This window comes from Pteropus medius, unplaced genomic scaffold (assembly GCF_902729225.1).
Source record: "Pteropus medius unplaced genomic scaffold, Ma_sr-lr_union100, whole genome shotgun sequence".
Lineage (NCBI taxonomy): Eukaryota > Metazoa > Chordata > Mammalia > Chiroptera > Pteropodidae > Pteropus > Pteropus medius.
Window position 1 is genome coordinate 7,965,760 of NW_024352784.1, and position 22,269 is coordinate 7,988,028.

Here is a 22,269-nt window from a genome sequence, read left to right on the forward strand (position 1 = left end):
ATTCAGTGGGAAAGGTGCAGCACCTAGGAAAGGCTCTACCTTTATGACCTGACACCCTGTAGGTGCTTGGTAATGGAATTTGGTCTTCTATTGCATAATCCAAAGGTGTGCCATCCCTCGTCTCTGAGGTCCCCATCCACCTTGCCTACCCCCCCCCAACTGCCACCCAATGGCTCTGAATGACTGGAACACAGAGCAGCAAACCTGTTCTCATCCACCTCAAACCCCATGAAAATCGAGTCTTCTAAATGGGTTGCTCCCTGAGATGGGAAGGTGGTAGGGTGGAGATGGGCACCTGCCATATTAGCTCATTCTTTATGGAGAGGAAGACATCCTTGCCTTCTACCACTGCCCCTTCCACTCAGTGCTAACTCTGCTCTTCATCTAGTGATGGGTTGCTTAGAGCCTAGCAAGAAGAAACAGCAGCCCCGCCCCCGCCACCCCCTGGTGTTCCCTTCACTTTTCCCTTAGGCACATGGCTACACATGGAGGACACAGATGACTGACTGCTCATCAAGACTCTATAGCATAGGGCACACACTTTAAAAAGTCTGCTGAATGAATGAATGAATGTTTGAGGAAATAAATGCTTCAAGACTCCACAATTAGGCTGGAAGGGCTTGGTTACAATCCAATAACTGATGTGCGAAGTGTGAACATCTAGGCTTCATTTGTCTTTATTTGTCTTCATTTGTTCGGGCTGCTATAACAAAGTACCATATACTGGGTGGCTTAGGCGACAGATGATTATTCCTCATCATTCTAGAGTCTGGGAAGTCAAGTTCAAGGTTCCAGCAGGGTTTGGTTTCTGGTGAGAACGCTCTTCTTGGCCTGGCTTTCTGGCTCTACCCCATTCTTTTGCTGTTATCGCATGGCAGAGAGCAAGTGAGCTCTGGTGTCTAGTCCTCTTTTATAAGGACACCAGTTCCTTCAGATCAGGGCTTTACCCTTATGACCTCATACAACCTTAATCGCCTCTTTAAAGGATCTTGCTCCTATAAAGCCACATGTAGGGTTAGGCCTCAACAAACGACTTTTAGGATACGAGTCAGCCTATAGCAGTCCTACAGATCCATAAAACTACAGCTCACTTCCCGGCAGAGCCTAACTGTGTAGATTTGCCTGTGCTCCTTGGCAGTTTTCCTCTCTCTCCAGAGGGGTGTCCTCCACAACCTCCCATTTTGCATTAAACCTCTGCAGCCCCATACATCCTGGCACATTCACCTACCTTGTTCCCCTCATGAGTTCCTGCTCTAGGGCAGAGCTGTTGAGGAATGTGTCTGACTCCCCAACAGCTCATGGGTGGTCAGACTGCTTTCTACTCTTCACGGGTCCTGGCACTCAGTAGGTCTTTAATGATAATGTGCTGAATTAAATTGGTTCTGAAGGGTAATAAAGCTTCATTTCTTCCCTTATCACTCCAAATCAGAAAGACCTTCCCCTCTTCTGACTCTAAGTTAATAAGAATTTGTTGTGTTCAGAAGCCTTTGCTTTCAATATCTCCAGATAGGAGATAGGGCACCAAGAATGTCCTCTGTCCCTTCAAGAACTGTGTGAGTTTGCTGGGGCCATAGCTCCCTAGCAGGAGTACAAAAGCAAGCAGCTAGAGAAAGTGGGAGGGCTCCTGTGAAGAAGGGCTTTGGCCAGCCATGCTGAGGACTTAAGTCCTGAGTCTGCCAGCACTGGGACCTGCAGAGGCTCTATGATAGGGATGTGGGTTTTAGAACGATCACCCTGAGACAGTATGAGAAAGGATTACGGGAGGCAGGGAGGCTAGTGAGGACACTACTGCAGTGGCCCAGGGGAGAGAAGACATCATAGGAAATGTATTGGTTAAGGGGAGCAAAATTTTACAAAACTAGCAAATAGGTAAGTATCAGCTCAACTTCCATTTTGCTTGCTCTCAGGATGACAGCAAACAAGTGATCACAACTTAAATTATGATCAGATAACCTCCTCGCCAACTAAAAACATACCCCGTTCCTTGCCAAAAATTAAAAGGGGAGACCAGTAAACACTGAGCACTGGCTGTACTCTCAGTATCTTCGATGTTATCCCATCTTGCCTTTGAAACAACCCCCATTTTGTAAATGGGCGACTGGGTGAGAGAGGTGAGATGAGGTGCAGTTGTCCAGCTACCGGAGAGGAGAACTTGGTTCGCATCAGGTGTATATTCCCCCAGAGCCTCAATGGCAGCTAAAGAGATGTTTCTGGAAGTGCAAATATATGTGTTGTTGTTGTTAGCCCGCACAGCAGCTTCTGAGAGTTATTTATAGAAATATGATCCGTTTAGGAGAGAGGGAGTGAAGCATAAATGAATTACCAGTCATTTTCCTCTCCTTTCAACTCTGGGGGGAAGGCAGGCTGACCAGGAGGAAAAGGCATCACAGTGTTTCATCTCTGGGAACTATGGGGAATGGTAGCAATGCAGGGAGCTCCAGCAAGAAAGGCTGAGGCCAGGTTTCCAAGACCCCCTGCTGTGTTTGTTTAGCTGCTGCCTGGGGCTCATCTCCCCATCCTAAATCTCTGGAAATCAACTCAGGAGAAGGAGGAAGAATAAAGCTCTGGACTCCCAGACAGAGCTGTTAATTGTTGTACTTCCTCCAAGCCTGCAGGGGTGGGAGCGTAGCACTCTGCCTTTCTTCCACAGATATGTCAAAAACCTTTTTGGTTCCAGAAGGGGAATAAGGAAACTAACATTCATGGGGCAACTCTTATGTTGCAATCAACATGCTATAAGCCTTACCTCCAACTTCTCATTTCACAACCATTTTGTGAAGCCCTATTAAAACCAATATCCATTTTACAGAGGAGGAAACTGAGACCTAGAGAGGTTAAGCAACTTGCTCATGGCCACATAGCACGGCAAGGACCTATAGGCCTCCATAACCTTTCTTTCCCTTCCATGGTTCCATATTGCGTCGTTTCTGCTTTTTTTCTGACTTCAGCCCTTTTGGCCTTTTAAAAGAGAGGGAATATTTATTCATTGTTTAATCTCAAACACCTATATAAATAATCGCAGTTCAGAAGGAGAAGGAGGGGGAAGTAGGAGAGGAAGGGCGGGGAGGAAGAAAAGCCACATGGTTTCCTGGTCCAAACTGGGAGCCATTAACCAGTAATGGGGGATCCAGCTGAGCTCAAAGCACCCAGCTCAGAGCTGATGACAGGGCCAGAGGGCAGCAGGCTATGAAAGGGAGGGTGGGAACAGACGCTCAGAAAAGACTACACATAGGAAAGGAGAGAAGGGTAGGCTCTAGAAGCCGCAAGGGATATTTGTACTCAAGGTGAGCAGGCTGTGGGGGTAGAACATTAAAAGCCTAGACAGAGTACTAGCAAAAGCCACAGAGCTGTGTGTACCCTATGGACACGATTTTGGGGGGGCATACATTGCAAACAGACATTAAATCTCACTGAATCACATGCAAGATATCTTTCATTTTGTTTCCATCCTTTTGATAATCTGGAAGAGGAAGTCTCAGTTTGGTACTAGTGTGCTTTTAACACCTAATACTTGCCAATGTCCCTGTTTAACAAAGAGTAGCAAGTCTCCGCTCAGTGTCCTTGAGCAAGCATTATCTCACCAGAATGTGATAACCTGCTTTCATTGTATTTATTTTTACAGCTATCTTCTATTTATGACAAGTGAATTGCAGCAGTAATATACAATTTCCTTTGAAAATAAATTCATTTAAGTAAAAAAAAATGTTTGAGAAAGGAGACACTTTAGAGGAAAGTAAATAGCAGTGTAGGTTGGTACACTGCCATGGTGCAGACTGACAGGGACACACAAAGGAATAAGCCTTGGGAAATGTTGATCTAATCCAGGTCTCTGTCCAGATGAGAAAGCTAAAGAACTGAAGGACAAGGCTCTTGCAAGGTCACACTGCAGATTAGAGGCAGAACTGGGTCCTGAAGCCTGTTGCTCGAGGCAGGTATGCCTCTCCACAAGCAGGTTTCCATGATAACTCAGGCTGAATTAGGGTGCGGTTTCGCAAGGTGAGGTTTATAACTGGAACACTGAGTTTATATGGATGATAGTGGGCCTTGCAGATTGGGTTGATGTGGTTCTAAGCTGTGTAGCCAAAGGAGCAGCTGTGCTAAGCTGCTTCCCTCTCACTCAGCATGCTTCCTCCAGCATAGAACTGTACTCACAATACTCCACATTCGGCCAACCTCATGGCATAGAGCCGTGGATCCAATGAGATGACAGATGTGAACGTGCTCTGGGAACGCGAGGGCTACACAAATGTTAGCTATACTAATCTCCCGAACTCTCCTTGGCCTCCTTCCAGGTGCCTCTTCAACAGTCTGGGCCCTGATGTGTCAGGAGATGCTTTAAGATGTGGTCTGGTGTCCACAAGGGCACCATAGAGTAGGTCACTAACATTTCAGTGAGGACACAAACCAGGCTTAGTTTCCTGATGGAAAAAGCCCAAACGTGGCTAATGTGCTTTCCTTGGGGGGTGGTCTAGGAATTCCTAGATCCAATCAAGCCACATACCAAAATGTTATTTTTGTACCTTTTAATGCAATGGTAGTTGGGGAAATTAGTGGAAAAGGAGTTGCAAAAGTCTACAATCGTGTCACGTGGTGACTAATTAGAGGGTCCTGGTTCTCCCAGGCCATTCAATTACATTAATTCAAAATGTGACCTGTTTATTTTGCCAGGTCAGGAAGAAGCCTTACCTCCTAGAAAGTCAATGTGGCAGTTAAATTAGAGTCACCAGAGTTTGCCTGAGGTAATGCATGAAAAAGGGCTTTGTAAACTGTGCAAAAACAGAAGTGACCCCTGTGTGGCTGTCCCCATTACCCCCAATTAGGGAACATAATCTCCTGCCCCTGGTGAGAGGCCACAGGTGAGGGATTGTCTAGTTGAGGCAGGTACCTGGAAAGGTAGAAGGGCGCTGGAGTCTGGGGCGGTGCTTTGAATCTTGACTGAACTTTGGCACATTGCTTCATCTCTGTGAGTTTCTACAGTTATACCATGTATGTAGCTCATTGTACTGTTCCTAGCGAGATAGTTTTGTGTGTGGGAGCGGGGCTGTTGGAAAGGAAGAAGAAACAAATGAACTTTTTTTTTCAGTTTTGATTTTAGCACCTACAGGTGCTCAGCATTGAAGATACAGCTGTGGACGAGGCCTACCTCAAGGAACTTGCAGTTGAACAAGGAAACTAGACACGGGAATAATCACATCTCCAGACTGTTAGGGGGTAGTCTGTACAGAAAACAGCTGGGTATCGAAGAAAGAGGCTGTCAGGAAATGTTCCTTAAGAACTCAGAGTTGCTGAGTTCTAGACTTTGAGAATTAAGCTTTACTTTCCTGGACTCCTAGGTCTGTGAGCCAGTTAGCTGCTGGCGCTGGCCTCCTGAGCTCCCATGCATACAGCAGAGGGCACTTGGCCTTTCCAAACACTCTTAATGGATAAACAAGTGCTTCTCTACAGCTTCCTGGCTAGCGATTTGAACCTGTATCATGCCTTCTATTATTAAATTACCTCTCTTTAACCATGAGCAAATTACTAAACCTTTCAAGAATCCTGATATCTTCCATTTTTAAAGAGCACAATCCAGGATCACTGTGTGTTAGCCACTATTCTGAAAACCTGAAACTCTAAGACTGAAAGTTTTAGCAAAACTCTTTTGGTGATAAAACCTTACCTGAACTGACATGAGGCTCAGGATCTTTTAACCATTTGTATGTTTCATAGCAGAAACATCGACGTGTGTGATTACTATGGACCACCCCAGTACTCTAGGAACATTAGGAAGAATACAGTATGTGTGCTCTATTTTCTTTCTTAAATCTGAACATTTCCGAATTCAGAAATGCATCTGTCTCTAAGTTTCAATTAAGGGATTTTGACTCCATATATTAGATATGTTTTATAGAGTCCCTTTGCTTAGAATGCCCTTCACCTTTCATTTGTTTGGAAAACATTTACAAACATTTCAAATGTCATCACGAATGAATAAATAAAAAATCAATTTTTTTTTCCTACTAGGAGTTAGGTACTTCCCTACATAGCTAGTATCAGCATTTATTGACCAACAGGAGTCGTATGATGCAAGAGAGTTGTGAGGGGACATGAACAAACTTTCGTGAAAACTTCGCATGCCCCATTGTCCTTTAACCTTGGAACCTGGGAAACATACAGACCCACATACCTGCAGCTGGCAAGCAGTAATGGAAAGGGGTTCCACGAAATTCACAGTGAAAGGAGACCAAAACCTCACTGGACCTCAGCAGTAGGAAAGAGGCACAAATTTGCCTTCCGATTTCACAAACTGGTTTAAAACGACTCTGGCAGGCTCCCCCAGGGGAATCTGGATAGGTTCCAAATTAAGTTGAATTTTTTGTTTTGTTTTGTTTTAAGAGAACAGTTTTGGAAGCAGCTCACATGCATAGCAGTGTTTCTCATTTAGAAAGAAAAATAAACACTCCTCCACTAGATTGGAAGTCAAAACAAAATAAGCCCAGCAGCTTAAGATCCCAGAAAGTCAATGAAACTGCCAAACAACAGTGATGCCGGCCAATGTGACCAGCCTGAGAAATCTGTAACTCAAGGCAGAAAGGGCCCAGAGCTTAGCGGGGAAAAAAGCCATGGAAGGCCCAGCATCAGGGGCTTGGCTCTTATGAAGCGGTACCAAAATTTAGTGTCTAAGTCATCTGCTCTGATTCATCTTTGAAACTCTTACAGTATTCACAAAAACAAAATGGAAAGATTCTACTCTATGGTATCTGGTTCTATCATTTAGAAGCTGTGTGATTTAAGGGAAGTTACTTAACCTCTCTGACCCTCTATTGCCTCAGTGAAACTAAAAATGGCTATGTCACAAGGTAAATATGAAATTTTCTGAAGTTCAATGATTCAATGAGTTAAAACGCCTCTTAGACAAGTGCTTCATAAAGGTTTGTGAGGTGAGAGATAGGAATCCAAGAACTTGCAATTCTCTTAAAATCAGTTTTTTTTCTCTCTTTCTTTTCTTTTTTTTTTTTTTAGTAGAGTTCTTATCTTTTCTAGCCTCCTACTAAGGAGGGGACATAGACACAGCAGGGTAGTAATGGAAATGAAACTTATCAAAAAAGGAAAGAGAGAGAGAGAGAGAGAGAGAAAATATAGGAGGTCTGGAGTCAATTGGGTTTGAATCTTTGCCATGTCCCTTAAAAGCAGTGGAGTTCTGGGTATCGCTGGCCCTGGGTTTCCTGAACAGAGAAGTGGAGATAAATGCAAGCTCAAATAAGGTAATGCATGTAAAGAAAAGACTTACCCACAGAGGGTATTCATTACATGTAAGTTCTCCCGACCACCTCTACCTCACCTAGGCTCTGAGACACTGACAACTGCTCTGAGCTGTTTATTCCCTGACCCTCTTTAATATTAATTAACCCTCTAAGTTTTTAAGGCTTTAAAATTTTTTACTTTAGAATTTAGATCAGAACAATTCAAGGAACATTTAATATTTATTCTGAAAAGTTTCTATGTGGTAGGGACAAATACATAACATATTTAATCCTAACCACTTCCTTAGCTTTTCAACTGTGACTAGTTGATATTTTAGCAAAATCTTTCTTTGTATATATCAGCGACGTCTAGATGGTTATCCTTGTAGGTGGATTAGGATTTTGATGACAGAAAGCCGCTACTTCCCCGTTTTCTTTTCCTCAGGGACAATGAGCTGTTCTGTAATGCCCTGCGTGTGCTCCTTGCACTTTACATGGGGATTTTAGCAGGGTGGTTCTGAGGCATCGCAGATCTAGGATATCAGCGTTGGGCTGGAGTTGACACAGCTGTAGGCAGAGGGCCTCCCGGGAGCCACTGCAGAGCACAGCCTGAGCTCTAGGAAATCTGTTTCCCAGAGGGTCAGCCCTGTGTGCTGGGTGCTGAGTCTGTTCCCACCAAACTGAAACTCATCATTTTCACCTTTTGGGAGCCCAAGGGGCTGCATTTGTTATTTACAGTACATTCTGAATTAAGTTTCAGGGGGAGCAAGTCTCTCAAATAAATGGCGCAAATGATCCATTTACGTGGTATCTAAAGCCTTAAGTTGGTGGATGAGGATGGGGGTGTAAATATAGGGAAGGGAGATAAGTAAGTTTATCATCTTTAGCATTTTAAAACTCCACAGCAACCTGGGAAGGTTTTCCCCATTTCGCATATGGAGCAACTGGTGATCTGAGAGGTAAAATACTTTGCCCAGGGTTGCATGTCTGGGACCCAATTTCAGAAATTTTGATGCTATGGCCCTTGCTCTCTTGGGTCCATTGATGTGCTCCCATAATTCATATTACTTGCTCATTCATTCATTCACTCATTAAATTAACACTACATAAAAAGCATCTGTAAGGCTATGCACCAAACTGTTAAAAGTGGTTATCTATGGGAGGTAGGATTATAGAACTTAACATTTTACTTTCCTGTTTGAATGTTCACAAGCATTGCTATTTTCATAAGATATAAAAACAAAGAAACTTCCATTAAAACAATTTCATTTTTTTTCATGAAAAAAAAAAAAATCAAACGAAGCCACACCAATATTTATTGGACCCAATACGTGGTAGGGCCCACTCACCCTGACTTGCTAGTGCTGGGTCCATGCCAGTCCCAGCTGGTCCTTTGGCTTATACAAGACCCTTTGGGTTCAGGGGTGAGGAAGGTGGTAGGCAGGGTCAGATGTGGGGTAAGACTCACCGGCACTCTCATGACCTGCCAACCCCAGAGCAGCAGACCACTAAGGACCCAGAATCTCCCTTCAGGTGTGGGACATATTTGTTACCAACCTTTACAGTGACACACTCGGAGAAGGAATCCAAAGTGTCTTCTGGGGAGCAGGAGCACAGAGGAACATAACCACCAAGCAGGCAGCTGTAGGCCAAAGTCTCCCCATCTTCTCTGAATACCAGTAATGACATAATGTCATCAATTTGCTGTAGAACTTACAACAAAATGATTGCTTTTGTTCAGTTAATTAGCAAACGGAGAGGTTTAATCTCTTGCCTTCTCTTTTGCTTGCAAGGCTTTTTAAGTCAGCAATGAATGAAGACTATCATTATGTAATGTCCCCCCCCCCCGCCCCACTTCCCTAAGTAAAGCTTAAGAAAACTACTACTGGCAGGCAGGGATACCTCAGTCAGCACCACATGACACTCATAAAATCAGAGTACCTTAGAGGTTGCTCCATCATTGGCAAGATGGGGAAACTGAGGCCTAGGGAGGGACAGTGATTTGCCAAAGAAATAGCCAGTTATCCGCAGAGCTGGGTCTGGAACACAAATTTCCTTCCTCTCAGTTGAAGGTTCCTGTTTCTGTGCATTATTTGAAACATGAGCAGATAAAAGGTATAGAGGAGCAGTGACACCCAATCACCAAAAGGATAACACCTCCAGGGAGCACAGAGGGAAAGGCCTTGGAGGATGGTTTGGTCAGAGAATGCAAGGTCTAAGAGCCTGTCAGATGAGAAGCATCAAGGCCAAAGACGCTCTGACTTTAAAAGAGAGCAGAGGCTTGAATCCCCTCCAGAGTATTCTTGTAATGAAGTGGACTGGCCTCTGCAGGACACAGAGAGGGTAAGCACCTTGGCCCAGGTCACACAGCACCCTATCAGGGTTTGCTGGCTCTTGGTCAACCTGGAGCTCTTCCACCTTACCTCGCTCACTGCTTCTCCTTAAGAGAGTCAGGGTAGTGCTTACAAGAGTGCTTATTATGGGCCGATGGCTTAAACCCAGTAGCTCTCTCTGCAGCCAGCATTCAGCGGCTGCTTGGGACTGCAGGGCCCTCTGCCTCCAGACACTGTGAAAGTCAAGAACTTCCAAAGCCAGCATTAGGCTTCAGGCAGTATCCCTTCCCTCAGCTTTCTCATGGTTAACCGGGACATCGTAAGGCAGGTTTCTTAGGCAGGGTTGTGATGAGGATCCAAAGCAGCAACAAGTGGCAGTGCAGGCAGAGTCCCTGGCAGGTAGCCAATTAGTACTGTTTTAGTTTTAACCTTTTTCCTCCCCTTTTCTGTGTCCATCTTTGTCTCTGTTATTTTTACCTGCGTCCATCTCTACCTGATACTTCTGTCTCATTGTGTCTGTCTGTGCATCTCTTTTCCTGCAGCTCTGTCTACCAGACATCTGTCATGGGGATGGGTACAGCAGCCCCTCAACTTCCGCTCCACACCCCATCCAGCTGCGTAGCCAGAGAGGAGTGGGGCTGCCTGAGCCGCTCCAGGCCCCCCGAAAACCCCGAACCCCCTATGCGCCAGGCCCTTCCACCCCTGCAAGAGGCCCAAGCAGGCAGATCAATCAGCATCGCCAACAAAGGGCGAGGGGAACAAAACTACACGAAAAAGTTAAGAAAAAAGAGGGACTTACCGTTCGCTGCGACCCCCAGGCTTGCGGAGCCACTTTTAACTAAGAATGAATTAGGGACAAACTCTTCCTCAGAGTCTGAGTCCGGGGTTGGCTGGGCCACACCGTTGCCTAGCAACCGCCTCTGGCTCTCATTGGCCGGAGGGGAGGGGGGCGGGGAGGGGGACTGCTCAATAGGGGTTGATGAAGCGGATGAACAATGCAAGGGAGCACCTGCGAACCACAAAGACAAACACAGACAGAAAAAAATAATGAAAATTGGTTTTGAGGCACACAAGGAGGGGGAGGGAGCAAAATAAAACACGCATCAAGAAGGGCGGCGGGAGGGGTGACTCCCAACACTGGGCGGTCTACTGCACACGTGGCCTGGGGGCAAGGCTGATGCTGCTGGGAAAGAAAGTTGGTGCAAACTCCTTCTGAAGAGCAGGGTCCTCGATATAGAGAAGTCTGCAAGGTTTGGAAAGAGGGAACTCCTGAGAAATACTCGGGAAGCCCTTCCCGCTTTGCCTGCTCTCTAAGAGGCCTGAAAAGCTGGGGTCTAATCCTGATGGGCCTTACTATCTACCTACCAAACAGCTGCCCCAACTCAGCCTCAGTGGCCTCACTGGTAAAATGAGCGGCTCCCATTGGGTGATCGCTGAGCCCCTGCGAGCTGGCCATTCTGTAATGTCACAGAAGTGAAATGATATTCTTATTAGTGAGATTTTAATTGGATATGCCTGGAACAGGTTCTGGGCCTCATAAAGGTAGAGAGAGTTGAAGAGAATGATCCAGGGCCCCTTCCATCACTGGCTTCCTAGGATTTCAATACTCTAATATTTTACTTTTCTAAGAATCTAACATTTTAAGATTCCTAAATCCAGGCATTCTCTGAAAACTCCTTGAGAGTAATAACTTTAGTGGTCTTTTTCACTTTTATATCCCCAAAATCCAGCCTAGTGACTGGCACTAAATAAATATTTACTAAATAGATGAATTCCAGAGGTCTAACATACTATGATCCTTATGTTCTAACAGTCTCAGTTGAAACAGTTCTATAATTTTAGGACACTAACGTTCTGTGAGTTCCACAATGCACTAAACTTGGTCCCCAAATTTCCTAACATGTCAGGGGTCTATGATTCTAAATTCTCAGCTCTCTCTAGTTCTGTGAGCACCACTCACAACTCTTCAGAAGGAGAATGTGATGGCCTGGAACAAGACCTTTGACATCAGACAATCTGCAGTCCTATCAGTGGCTAGCCTTTAGACATGTGCAGTACATCGTCTACAAGAGAGGGGACATAAGCACAGACACATAAAAGTTTACAGTACAAGACACTGCATCTGCATGACAGCAAGGGTTGCTTCTTTTCTCCCACCTTGACTGATAGAAGGTTAAAAACATAATCAGATCCACTGAGCTTTTTAAAGAGTCTGAATCTTAAGAAACATATTGCAGCCCAGACATCCCATCATATGATTCGACAGGGCTCTAAGGAGGAGGTGGCACAGAGAATTGCTGATTGTTAAAATTAAAAACAAAACAAAACAAAAACATGACTTTTTGCAGTCTATCCACCAAGAGAAACTCATTCAGTCACAGTCACCAAATCCTGCCGGATTTTGCAGGTTCCATGACTTTTTGTCAACCCCTGAGCATAACCACATATGACATTTGATAGAGTTGTTGTTTGCCTTTTGGCTAGTTCATCTTAGAACTTCAGTAAGAGCAACTGAGGCAGAAGGGATCAGTGACCATGGTACAATATCTGGGTGACTTCCTCCTCTGTGTTTTGTTTTTTTTCAACCTAAAAATTCAGGCCATGATTCACCTCAAAATCATCCAAACCAGTGTTCCCAATTCACCTTGAGAGAGTCTTCACTGACACTACTTACCACACAGCACTGTAGGGGAGATCATTCCTTTCTCTGACTAACCTTGTCTTTAGTTTTGATATTACATTTGCCCTGCTGTATTTTTGGTTATCTGTAGCTGTCTTACACATAAAAGTGTATGGCACATTCCTGGGGTAGGAGTAGATTCTTGAAGTGGGCTTTGGAGTTCAACAGCATTGGACCTAGCTTTCTATTAGCTGTATGATCTCGGGGAAGGGACTTCCGCTTCCTCAGTTTTAAGTTGGGTAATCTTTTATACACATGTTGTGAAGACTAAAGTTACTAAATCTGAACACACAGTATGCATGAGCAAGCAAGGGCCCAGGGTCAGTGCTCACCAAATGTTTATTAAATTGAATGAAACCACCCCATAAGGAACCCCATTCATGATTCCCCTTCCCCTACAGTCCCAGTTTTGGAAAGATTTTGTCGACAAGGCTATATTTATTAAGTAAATATACTTTCATTTCCTCATCTTTTATTAACCAAAGACATCTTATAATCTCTAATCAGAGCTTCTGATGAGCTTGAGATAACCAGCACCAACCATATCATGCTGAGTTGTTAGAATTTCAGACAAAAGTTAAGAAACATGATATGTTGTTCCAGGGTATTTGTTACAGCCTCTTCCTGAGTAAATCTGTCGAACTTTATGAAATAAATAGTTCCAGAACTAAGTAAATTGTTCCATTACAAACTTCAGGGACCCTGGGCTGGGAACAGCTCAGTGCCTTCCAAGATCTCATGCCTGTTTCTTCTCTCTTCCATCTGATCACCTCAAAATCATCTAAATCAGTATTCCCAAATCACCTCAGGCCTCCAGGTTTGCTCTGAATATTCCTAACCTAACATGCAAAGCACCTAACAAGCTGCCAGGCACTTAGGAGGTAGGTACACAATAACTTGTGAGATTCCTGTGAAATGCAGATGTTATTAAAAACATGTTAATTCCCTCCTGCTCATTCATCAGCAGCTTTTTGATTTAAGTGGTCCTAAGGTAAGGTGCACAGAACCACGACCCCTCGGGTGCAAGAAAATATTTCTAGTTCGAATTTTTATATCACCTTTTTTAAGATTGCCGGAGACACCTTTATTAATATGTATTACTTGCTTAGGTTATAAAAAAGAGGAAAAGTGTTAGGGAGGCAGCTGTGATATATGAAAACAACATATGACAAGGGAATTCTGAGACTTGCAGAAAGAACAATTTCAGTTACTCACACCCTTGTGTGAATCGATGGTAGCTTTCCTTGGCATTTGAAATGTAACCTATAACTAGGGTAAGCTAGTTCTCAAGAAGAGCCTTCCAGCATTCTGGATTCTGGGTATGTCTTTGGAAAATGCTGTGAGACTGAAGCATGAAGGGCTAGCTGATGAACAAGTTTATTACTCTGTCAAAGAAAGAAAGACCATTAAAAATGTACCTTTTAATATTTTTCTCAGCAGTCCTGAGAGATCCATCTAAACACCCAAATGGAAGCTTATTCACCTATAGTAAATCCCATCTAGGCTATACAGTAGGGACAATCCCAAACTGCTTACATCGTGGGGAAGGGTGAGTCTTATCTTCAAAACCAGAGCACTAGCTGTGTGCCTCAGGGAAGGCACCTTCTTCCCAGGCAGTTCCCTGGATTATTGAAAGAACGTCCTAATAACCTTTCACCTGGCAGCCTTGCACATTAGAAGCCTGTATGTAAAATGCTTAGCACAGTGCCCAGTACACAATAATCACTGAATAACACCTAGAAAAACACGAAATAAAACCCTTAGACCCACAGAGGTGCCTCATCTCAATGGAACCCTAAGCTGATGGATTCACCCTTCCTGTGAAGGCTTGTTGTATTTCATCTCCAGTCTTCTTTTTAAAACTACTCTAGTCCCTCCACTTAAAACCACATGCATTCCTTCTCTTCTCATGCACCAACCTCATATCTATTTCCTTTTAACAGGACAGCCTATTACTTCATTGAATAAGTAAAATCTTAGTTCTGAGTGAAAAATGGGGCATGAGGAAAATGAGGGCTTGCTTATAATATGAAGGTTTGGAGCTGCTGAAAGACCACTGCAGTGGTACTTTTGACTCCAGTGAATGATGTTCACACCTACTGCTTAAATGGCTTGTCTGCCCAACAAGGACCACAGACTGCTCATCTCTGTGTCCTGGCCTGGCTCAGTTTCAGCTCAAAAATGGTTTGCAGAACTGAAATAGATTAAAATCCATTGCTTCAAAACATTTCCAAATGACAAGAATCTGAAGCTAGAGAGCTAGAGGGAACTTGCATTCTGGTTTGTTAATGACAGCCCCAATTTACATCTGTTATCCAGCATTAATTAGTAATGGTGCCCTACTTTTATTCTAAAATGTCCTGATTTGGACAATTATTATATAGCCATCCCAGTTTAGGGCAGTATAGATTCAGCTCTACATTACAGGCTGCAGTCTGCTGCAATAGACTAGGGGTTAGGAAATGTGCATGCAAGTCAGCCCATGGGCAAGTCCTCTGCCCTCTCTGTGCCTCGATTTCCCCATCAGGGAGTTGGACTAGAACATTCTAAGGTTCTTTTGTGGTCCAACTTTCTAAAAGATGGGGGTAACAGTAGTCCATACCTCAAGGAGCTTTTCTAAGGATTAAAGGAGTCTATTTAAAAAATGCAGGATAAAAATGATTTCAGTTACAATGGAAAGTCAGGCTCTTTCAGTATAGTAAATGTTCATAAAACATTTTAAAAATGAATTAATTTGTATAAGTAGATAGGAAAAAATATGGGCTGAAAAAAGTCTTTAACAATGGTTATTACCGATATGGGTAATTTTTAATTTTTAAAATATGCTTTTATATCTTCAAATTTTTCTATAATGAACACATGTAGTTCTTTTTATATTTAAAAATTTTTTTTTAAACTTCGGGGGCAAATGAAACAATAAATGTGAAAATATCTGGCATCTAGTAGGTACTAAAATAGATGTTGATTTTAATACAAACAAGACTTTATGCACTGATATTGGTATTATAATTTGGTATAAACTGATTTTTAAAGTGTGAAAACCTTTTAACTAAGCAATTCTACTTCTAGGAATTTACCCAAGAACATAATCATGACTTCTCAAAAGATTTACTTATAAGGATATCCATTACAAAATCATTTGTAATAGTAAAAGTAAAATATGTTTTAAAATGCTAAAAAGAAAAAACATCCCTTATGTTAAAAAGTGCCTAATTATGTAAATTAAGGCACATCAGTACAGTAATGTTAATATGCAGACATTATAGGCCATGTTTGTAAAGAATGCTTAGGGATATGGGAAATAGAATATAAAAAAGCATGAGGCAAAACTGTATAAAAAGTAATTCTGATGCTTGTTTAAATGCATGTGTATGTGTGTGCATGCACAATCTATATAAAAATGTTAATACATGTTACCTTAGGGCAATAGAACTATGAATAAATTTTATTTTTTCTTTATATTTTCCTATAAATTCTATGTTTTTAAGGAACAAATTTGATAATATGATTAAAAGAAAAACAATAAAAGTTATTTTAAGAAGAAACACACACACAGAAAGGCTGCAAAGACAAGTGTCTGCTTTGGATCCCTAATGGGCTGAGCTTGGCAGAACTGAAGCCTCCTGGGTCCAAACTGGCCTCTTTTCCAGCCTATTAATTCTTGTGGGTGTTACTCTTCAGGCTGGGCAGCTCCCACAAAGACAACTCTTCTCTCCTCAACAGTGGTTATTTTCAGAAGCAGGTCTGGAGCCATCTGTCTTTTTGACTTATGTTGGGAAAATGGTCTCTGGAAAACAGGATGCTATAAATTTCTCAGGCTCAGCTCATTTGATCTCTAACTCTCCACCTCACAGGTTTCTCGGGGCCATTTTTGTTTTTGTAAGCATTCACCAGGAAAGAAGCTCTGCTTTCACCTGCTTTATCTTGGGAAATACAGTTTCTGGTGTCCCTTCTACCTCAACACAGAGAGAAGACAGCACCTTGGGTCTCTGGTCTTCACACAGGGACGGCCTATAAACCAGTCTGCTGTTTAATACAGGGATATTAAATTAGAACATTCATTGATTTTTTTTTTTTTTGGTAATAACAGCTTTATTAAGATATAATTCACATACCATACAAGTCACCCATTTAAAGCGTATCCTTCAATGATTTTTAGTATATCTGCAGAGGAGTACAACAATCACCATAAACAATTTTAGAATATTTTCATCGCCTTCCCCCGCAAAACCCACTCCCCATTTCCTTCTAATCCCATGTAACTCCAGACTATTACTAATCCACTTTCCGTCTCTATGAATGTACCTACTCTGAACATTTCATATAAATGGAAACATATACTATACGGTCTTTTGTGACTGGCTTCTTTTACTTAATATAATGTTTTCAAGGTTCATCCATGTTGTAACATGGATCAGGACTTTATTTCATTTTATTGCCGAAAAACATTGCATCATATGGATATACCACATTCTGTTTATCCATTCATCAGCTGATAAAAACTTGAGTTGTTTTTACTTTTTGGCTATTCTGAATAAGTTGCCACAAGCATTTGTGTACAAGTTTTTGTATAGTTGTATGTTTTTATTTCTCTTAGTTAGATGCCTAGGAGGGGAATTGCTCGACCATATGATAATTCTGTTCAACCTTTTGAGGAACAGCTGGATCGTTTGCCAGCGGCTGTACCATTTTTCATTCCCACCAGCAGTGTTTGAGAGTTTCAATTTTTCCACATCTTTGCCAACACTTTATTATCTGACTTTTGATTATAGCCATTCTAGTGGGTATAAAGTGGTATCTCATTGTAGTTTTGATGTGTACTTCCTGATGGCTAATGATGTTCAGCATCTTCAATGTGCTTATTGCCATTTGCATATCTTCTTTGAAAAATGTCTATTTCAGATCCTCATTTTAAAATTGAGTTATTCGTCTTTTTATTATTGAGTGGAAGGCATTGGTTCTTTCATCAATTATTTATTTTGTGCCTACCCCGTCCCAGGTTCTGTTCTAAGCATCACTAATTGCCAAGATAGCACCATGTGAGGCTCTGCCTGGGTACTGGAGACTGAGAACTAAAAAACACATTATGTAATGTGAGAGAGGCAGGGATGTTGTAGGGGGATGAGTGGTGAGGGAGATGTTAGGGCAAGGGCCCCTGACATCAGACCAGTACTGGTCCATGGCCCGTTAGGAACCAGGCTGCACAGCAGGAAGTAAGTAGCTGGCGAGTGAAAGAAGCTTCATCTGTATTTGCAGCTGCTCCCCAGCTCTAGCATCACTGCCTCAGCTCCACCTCAGATCACCAGGTATCAGATTCCCATAGGAGCACTGGTCCCTGGTGCCAAAAAGTTTGGGGACCGCTATGTTAGGGGATGAGGGCAGAAGAAATGAGAAACCTATGGAGCTCGAGTTGTCAGTTGCAACCCCAGATTTCTCACAGGTTCTTTTAACCTTTGTCAGGAGCTGCCTCCAAAGGAGTTTAAGATGGTCCATTTGGGCCACTGGAGGCTCTAATAAGGCCAGACAGAGGGGCCACTTTACATGGAATATGGGGGAGAAGGAAGGCAAAAACAAGGCCAGTTGGATTATCTTTGCCTATCAAAATCTGCTGGCAATGTGACCAAGGAGCCACTGAAATTTATGGTAGGCCTTGAACAATATGTTGTCACAGAGCACCCTGTTCAGTAGGAAGGCTAAAGCTTTACACTTTCGCACTAAGATTTGATTAGGAAAGCGCTCCCAAAGAGCTGTTTGTAGTCATTTATTACTTCCTGAATATAAATATATATATATATCCCTCCTCCTACTCAATTTACATAGCTGTAAAATTCCAGACCTCAAGACAAAGAAAGAGCATAACCTAATCACCAAGTCCCATTTCTACTCCAACACTGGAGGGATAATGAAGTATTAAGTACAGAGGAAAGAGGCAAGACATAGGGAGCTATGGAGAAAAATGGGTCAAGTTGCTAGAATAAGGGAAGGGAACTGATAGTAATTGTGTACCCACTATGTGTATGCAGTGTGGAAGGCCCTTAAATACATCATGTCAATCAAGCCTCATATCCCTGCAAAACCATTAAGATCTTTTTCAACTGACAGATGCAGAATTTGAGGCTCATAGAGAGCCTGCTCAAGGTCACCCAGCTAGAGGCTACAAGACTGGGTCCTGGGCCTTGTTTTGTTGGACCCTAAGCCTACTCTCATCCCACTTAAATAATCTGAATTAATAATAGCAATAAACACAAGAATGTGCATTTGTAAATTCAAGGGTTTACTCATCTCTCAGCAACCATGGGAGGGGGACAATAATGTTCAAAAAGTTAAACAACTTGCTCAAAGCCACAGAGCTACTGAGTGTGGAGCTGAGATTCTAACCCAGGCCATTTGAGCCCACAGCAAGAGTTCTTTCTAGAAACTCACTCTGTCTTTCATAGAATCTTAAAGGGGGAATCGAAGATTAGTATAATCAATAAACTGGGAAAAAATTAACCAGGAAAAAAACCTGAAAAATAAAGCCAGAGTTGTATACTTATCATTTGTGTGGGTTTCTGTCTTTTTGTTGCAACAACAACAAAAAGAAAGCACTGTGGTGTGAATGTAAGCATATAGTGAGGCATTTTCTTTAAACTGTTTTCCCTCATAAACACCCTGATTCTAGACAGCTTTCCCTGAACTTGCTCACTATTCCAAATCTTCTACTGCCATTAGATTTCTACAAAGCTTTTTGAAACTTTTTTTTGAGAAAAGCACAAAAGTATTAAGGGCTGAGCTTTTCAGAAATTCCTCTACTCTCACTCCAGGAAATATGAAAAAATCAAGGAACACAATCTTGAAAAATCAATGAGGCACAGGGGGAGAAATGACTGCTCAAATCTGCCCTACATGACAGGGTCTCTCTCAGACTGTAAACTTCCCCAGAGGGAGATTCTTTAAGGCAGGGGCCATTTAGGAGGTTTTAGACAAAAATTAGAAGGAAAACTGGCTTGTTTTCATCCCGAACCACATTGTGTACAGAAAGGAGCCTTTGAAATAATAAGGGAAAGGAATAAACATGTACCAAATATCTTATGTGTATCATGCATTGTGCTCATCACTTTACTCATGCTTTCCAACGTGACCTTCACAGCATGTATCATTCACTCATTCAACAAATAATTGAGAGGCTACCATGTGTCAGCCTCTCTGCTAGGTGCTGGGGGCACAGTGAGAGGCAGAATCATGTAAAGTTCCTGTCTGTATTAGTTTAGTTTCCTAGGGCTGCTGTAACCAAATAGTACAAATGGAATATCTTAAAACAACAGAAATTTACTGTCTCTTCATTCTAGAGGCTAGAAGTCCAAAATCAAGGCGTTGGCAGGGCCATGCTCTCTCTGAAACTTGAGGCATCATTCCTTGTCTCTTCCTAGCTTCTAGAGGTTTGCTGGCAATATTTGGTGTTCCTTGGCTTGCAGCTGCTGAACTCCAATCTCTGCCTTCATTGTCATATGGCCCTCTCCCTGAATGTGTGTCTGTCTTTCCATGGCTGCCTTCTTATAAGGATACTGGCTCTACTCCAGTATGACCTTATCTTGACTATTACATTTGCAGCGACTCTATTTCCAAATGAGGTCACAGTCTGAGGTGCTGGGGGTTAGGACTTGAACATCTTTTTTTTTTTTTGGAGTGGGGGACACGATTCAATCTATAACACTGTCCCGTGGAGTTTACACTATAGAAGTCCCCTTTTATAGATGAATAACTTGAGGCCGAGAGGCCGAGTGACTTACTCTAGATCTACAGGTAGTGAATTGCACATACAAATCTGATTCCAAGCCCATATTCTGTCTACCATACCACCCTATTTTGCCAGCATGGAGTTTCCTCACCTGGTGGTCATTTATATAAAAGAAAATTTTGCATACATCATCACATTTATCTCCTTATGACACCTCTATGAGTGTTCCCATTTTAATGATAAAGAAAATGAGCTCTGGAAAACTGAGGTCACTCAATTCTCAAGAGGAGCAGCAGAATTGAACCAAAGTGAGTAGACTCTGTACCTATGCTGTTTCTGCAGCTACACCCACATCAACGACACTGTGGTGAGGGATTGCACACCTGAAATGGAGCCAGAAATCAACACAGGTAGCTAATAAAAAGGCCCTATCACCAAGGCTAGCCACTCTGACTGAGGGCACTGGACTGGAAAATAAAAGTGTTGGCTGTTTTTGTTTCTTTATTTTGGGAAAAGCACAAAAGTATTAAGGGCCAAGCTTTCCAGAAATTTCTCTACTCTTACTTTCCTATAGGAAATATAGAAAAATCAAGGAACACAATCAATGAACAAAACGTCTCATTTGGAGAGGGAAGAGTTTGTATTTTGGAGGCTAAAGCCATTCAACATCCCAATCCCGGGAAATCAGATCTAGCCCTATGCCTTGGCTAGCAGAGTCTGATCTCTGCTAGTGAATGCGATTTCCTGCTTTCTGGAGGGGAGGGCACTGGGTGAAGCTAGAATATAAAGCTTCTCAGGCATTTCTTGGGCAGAGCTGGAAAAGCAGCATCCCATGACTTCAGTTCTGGCACACATGGAATGCATTTGCCTCTGATGTCACATATTTGGGGAAATGAAGGAAGAGAGAGGTGCTTGCAGGGATGTTCCTATGTGCTGCGTTCAGAGTCCAGCGGTCTGTGAGCCTGAGAAGGGTGGGTAGTTCTGTATAATTTGTCACAGGTCCCAGGGCTAGTCAGAGGAGGGGAGTGCCACCCTCTTGGGGAAGAAGGCCAAGCACCCTTCTGGAGTGTCCTGTCAATCAAATTCTGCCCACTCAGTTATCAGAGATCCCACAGGGGACTCCAACCAGCACTCTAGTATTAGAGATACGGAAGGGAATCAAATTGGATACTGCCTGCTTTTGAGAAGTTCCCAGTTTAGTGGCCAAGCAAACCTGGCAGTGCTATGAGAGTGGGAAGCACAAAGGGCAGGCTTGGGACACGGTGGCACCTTCCTGTAGGAAGTGATGTTTAGGTAGAAGCCTGAGGGTAAATTAGCAGTTGGCCAGATGAAGGAGTCTGTGTACATGTGTGGTATGTGCATGTGTGTAATGTGTGCATGTGTGTGGTGTGTGCAAAGGGGTGGGCTGGTTTCAGTGTCCCAGGTAATGAGAACTGCATGTGAGGAAGCCCAAGGTAGGAAGCTATGAGTATGAACAGCTGAGTATGTCTGGAGTAGAAGTAGGGGAAGTGGTAAAGAGATGAGTAGGAGAGAAGCAGGGCTCAGATCCTAGAAAGGCCTCTGGTAGAATCCAGGACCTTTCCCTCTTTCCTGGGCTCTAAGCCCCAGCATCAGGTAGTAACTAGGCTGTGCCACCTGAATTAAATAATCCAAACTTCTCTGGGCCTCTTTAGCTGAAAATTAGCATGGTTACACAAGTTGCCTTCTAAACTCTCTTAGAGCTCCGATAAGGAAAACTAGCAAGATTGATTTATGCTATTCCACTTAATCTTCATATTAACTTTATGAGTTCAAAGAAGGTTAAATGAGTACATTCTGTAAGTCTATGATTTTCTGAGAACTTGCCCTCAGGCTTTCTGCCTGAATAACTGAGTCTCTCACTCTAGGGGGACTTTTATGCAGGAAAGAAAACATATGACTTGTTAATAACAACAATGATTATGAAAGCTACCAGTGATGGGAAATTTTCTTTTTGCAAGATATTGCACCAAGCTGTGTATAGACATGTGTCCATTTTAATATTCACAACAGTCTTTTATGACTGTTGCTACCTCTATTAGAGATGAGGGCACACAAACTTATAATGGTTAATCAACTTGTCCAAGTTCATATAGATCAGGGGTCCCCGACTCCAGGGCTGCAGACTGGTAGCAGTCTGTGGCCTGTTAGGAACTGGGCCGCACAGCAGGAGGTGAGCGGTTAGAGAGCATGTGAAGCTTCATCTGTATTTGCATCCTCTCCCTAGTGCTAGCATCACCGCCTCAGCTCCACCTCAGATCATCAGGCATTAGATTCTCATAGAAGCACTGGTCCCTG

The 22,269-nt window shown here is 42.8% G+C and overlaps 1 protein-coding gene across 7 annotated transcripts in view; it reads right to left on the minus strand.

The window, feature by feature from the left end:
• The window catches only part of TENM4 (teneurin transmembrane protein 4), a 685,723-nt gene that overhangs the window by 255,790 nt on the left and 407,664 nt on the right, over positions 1 to 22,269 (minus strand). For 6 of the 7 annotated variants that reach the window (XM_039848155.1, XM_039848159.1, XM_039848158.1 and 3 more), the window contains one exon: positions 10,356 to 10,565. The exons of the other annotated variant lie outside the window; for it this stretch is intronic. In XM_039848155.1, coding sequence (XP_039704089.1) covers positions 10,356 to 10,565 — 210 coding nt within the window. The remainder of the gene's footprint in view (positions 1 to 10,355; positions 10,566 to 22,269) is intronic. 7 annotated transcript variants of the gene reach the window in all.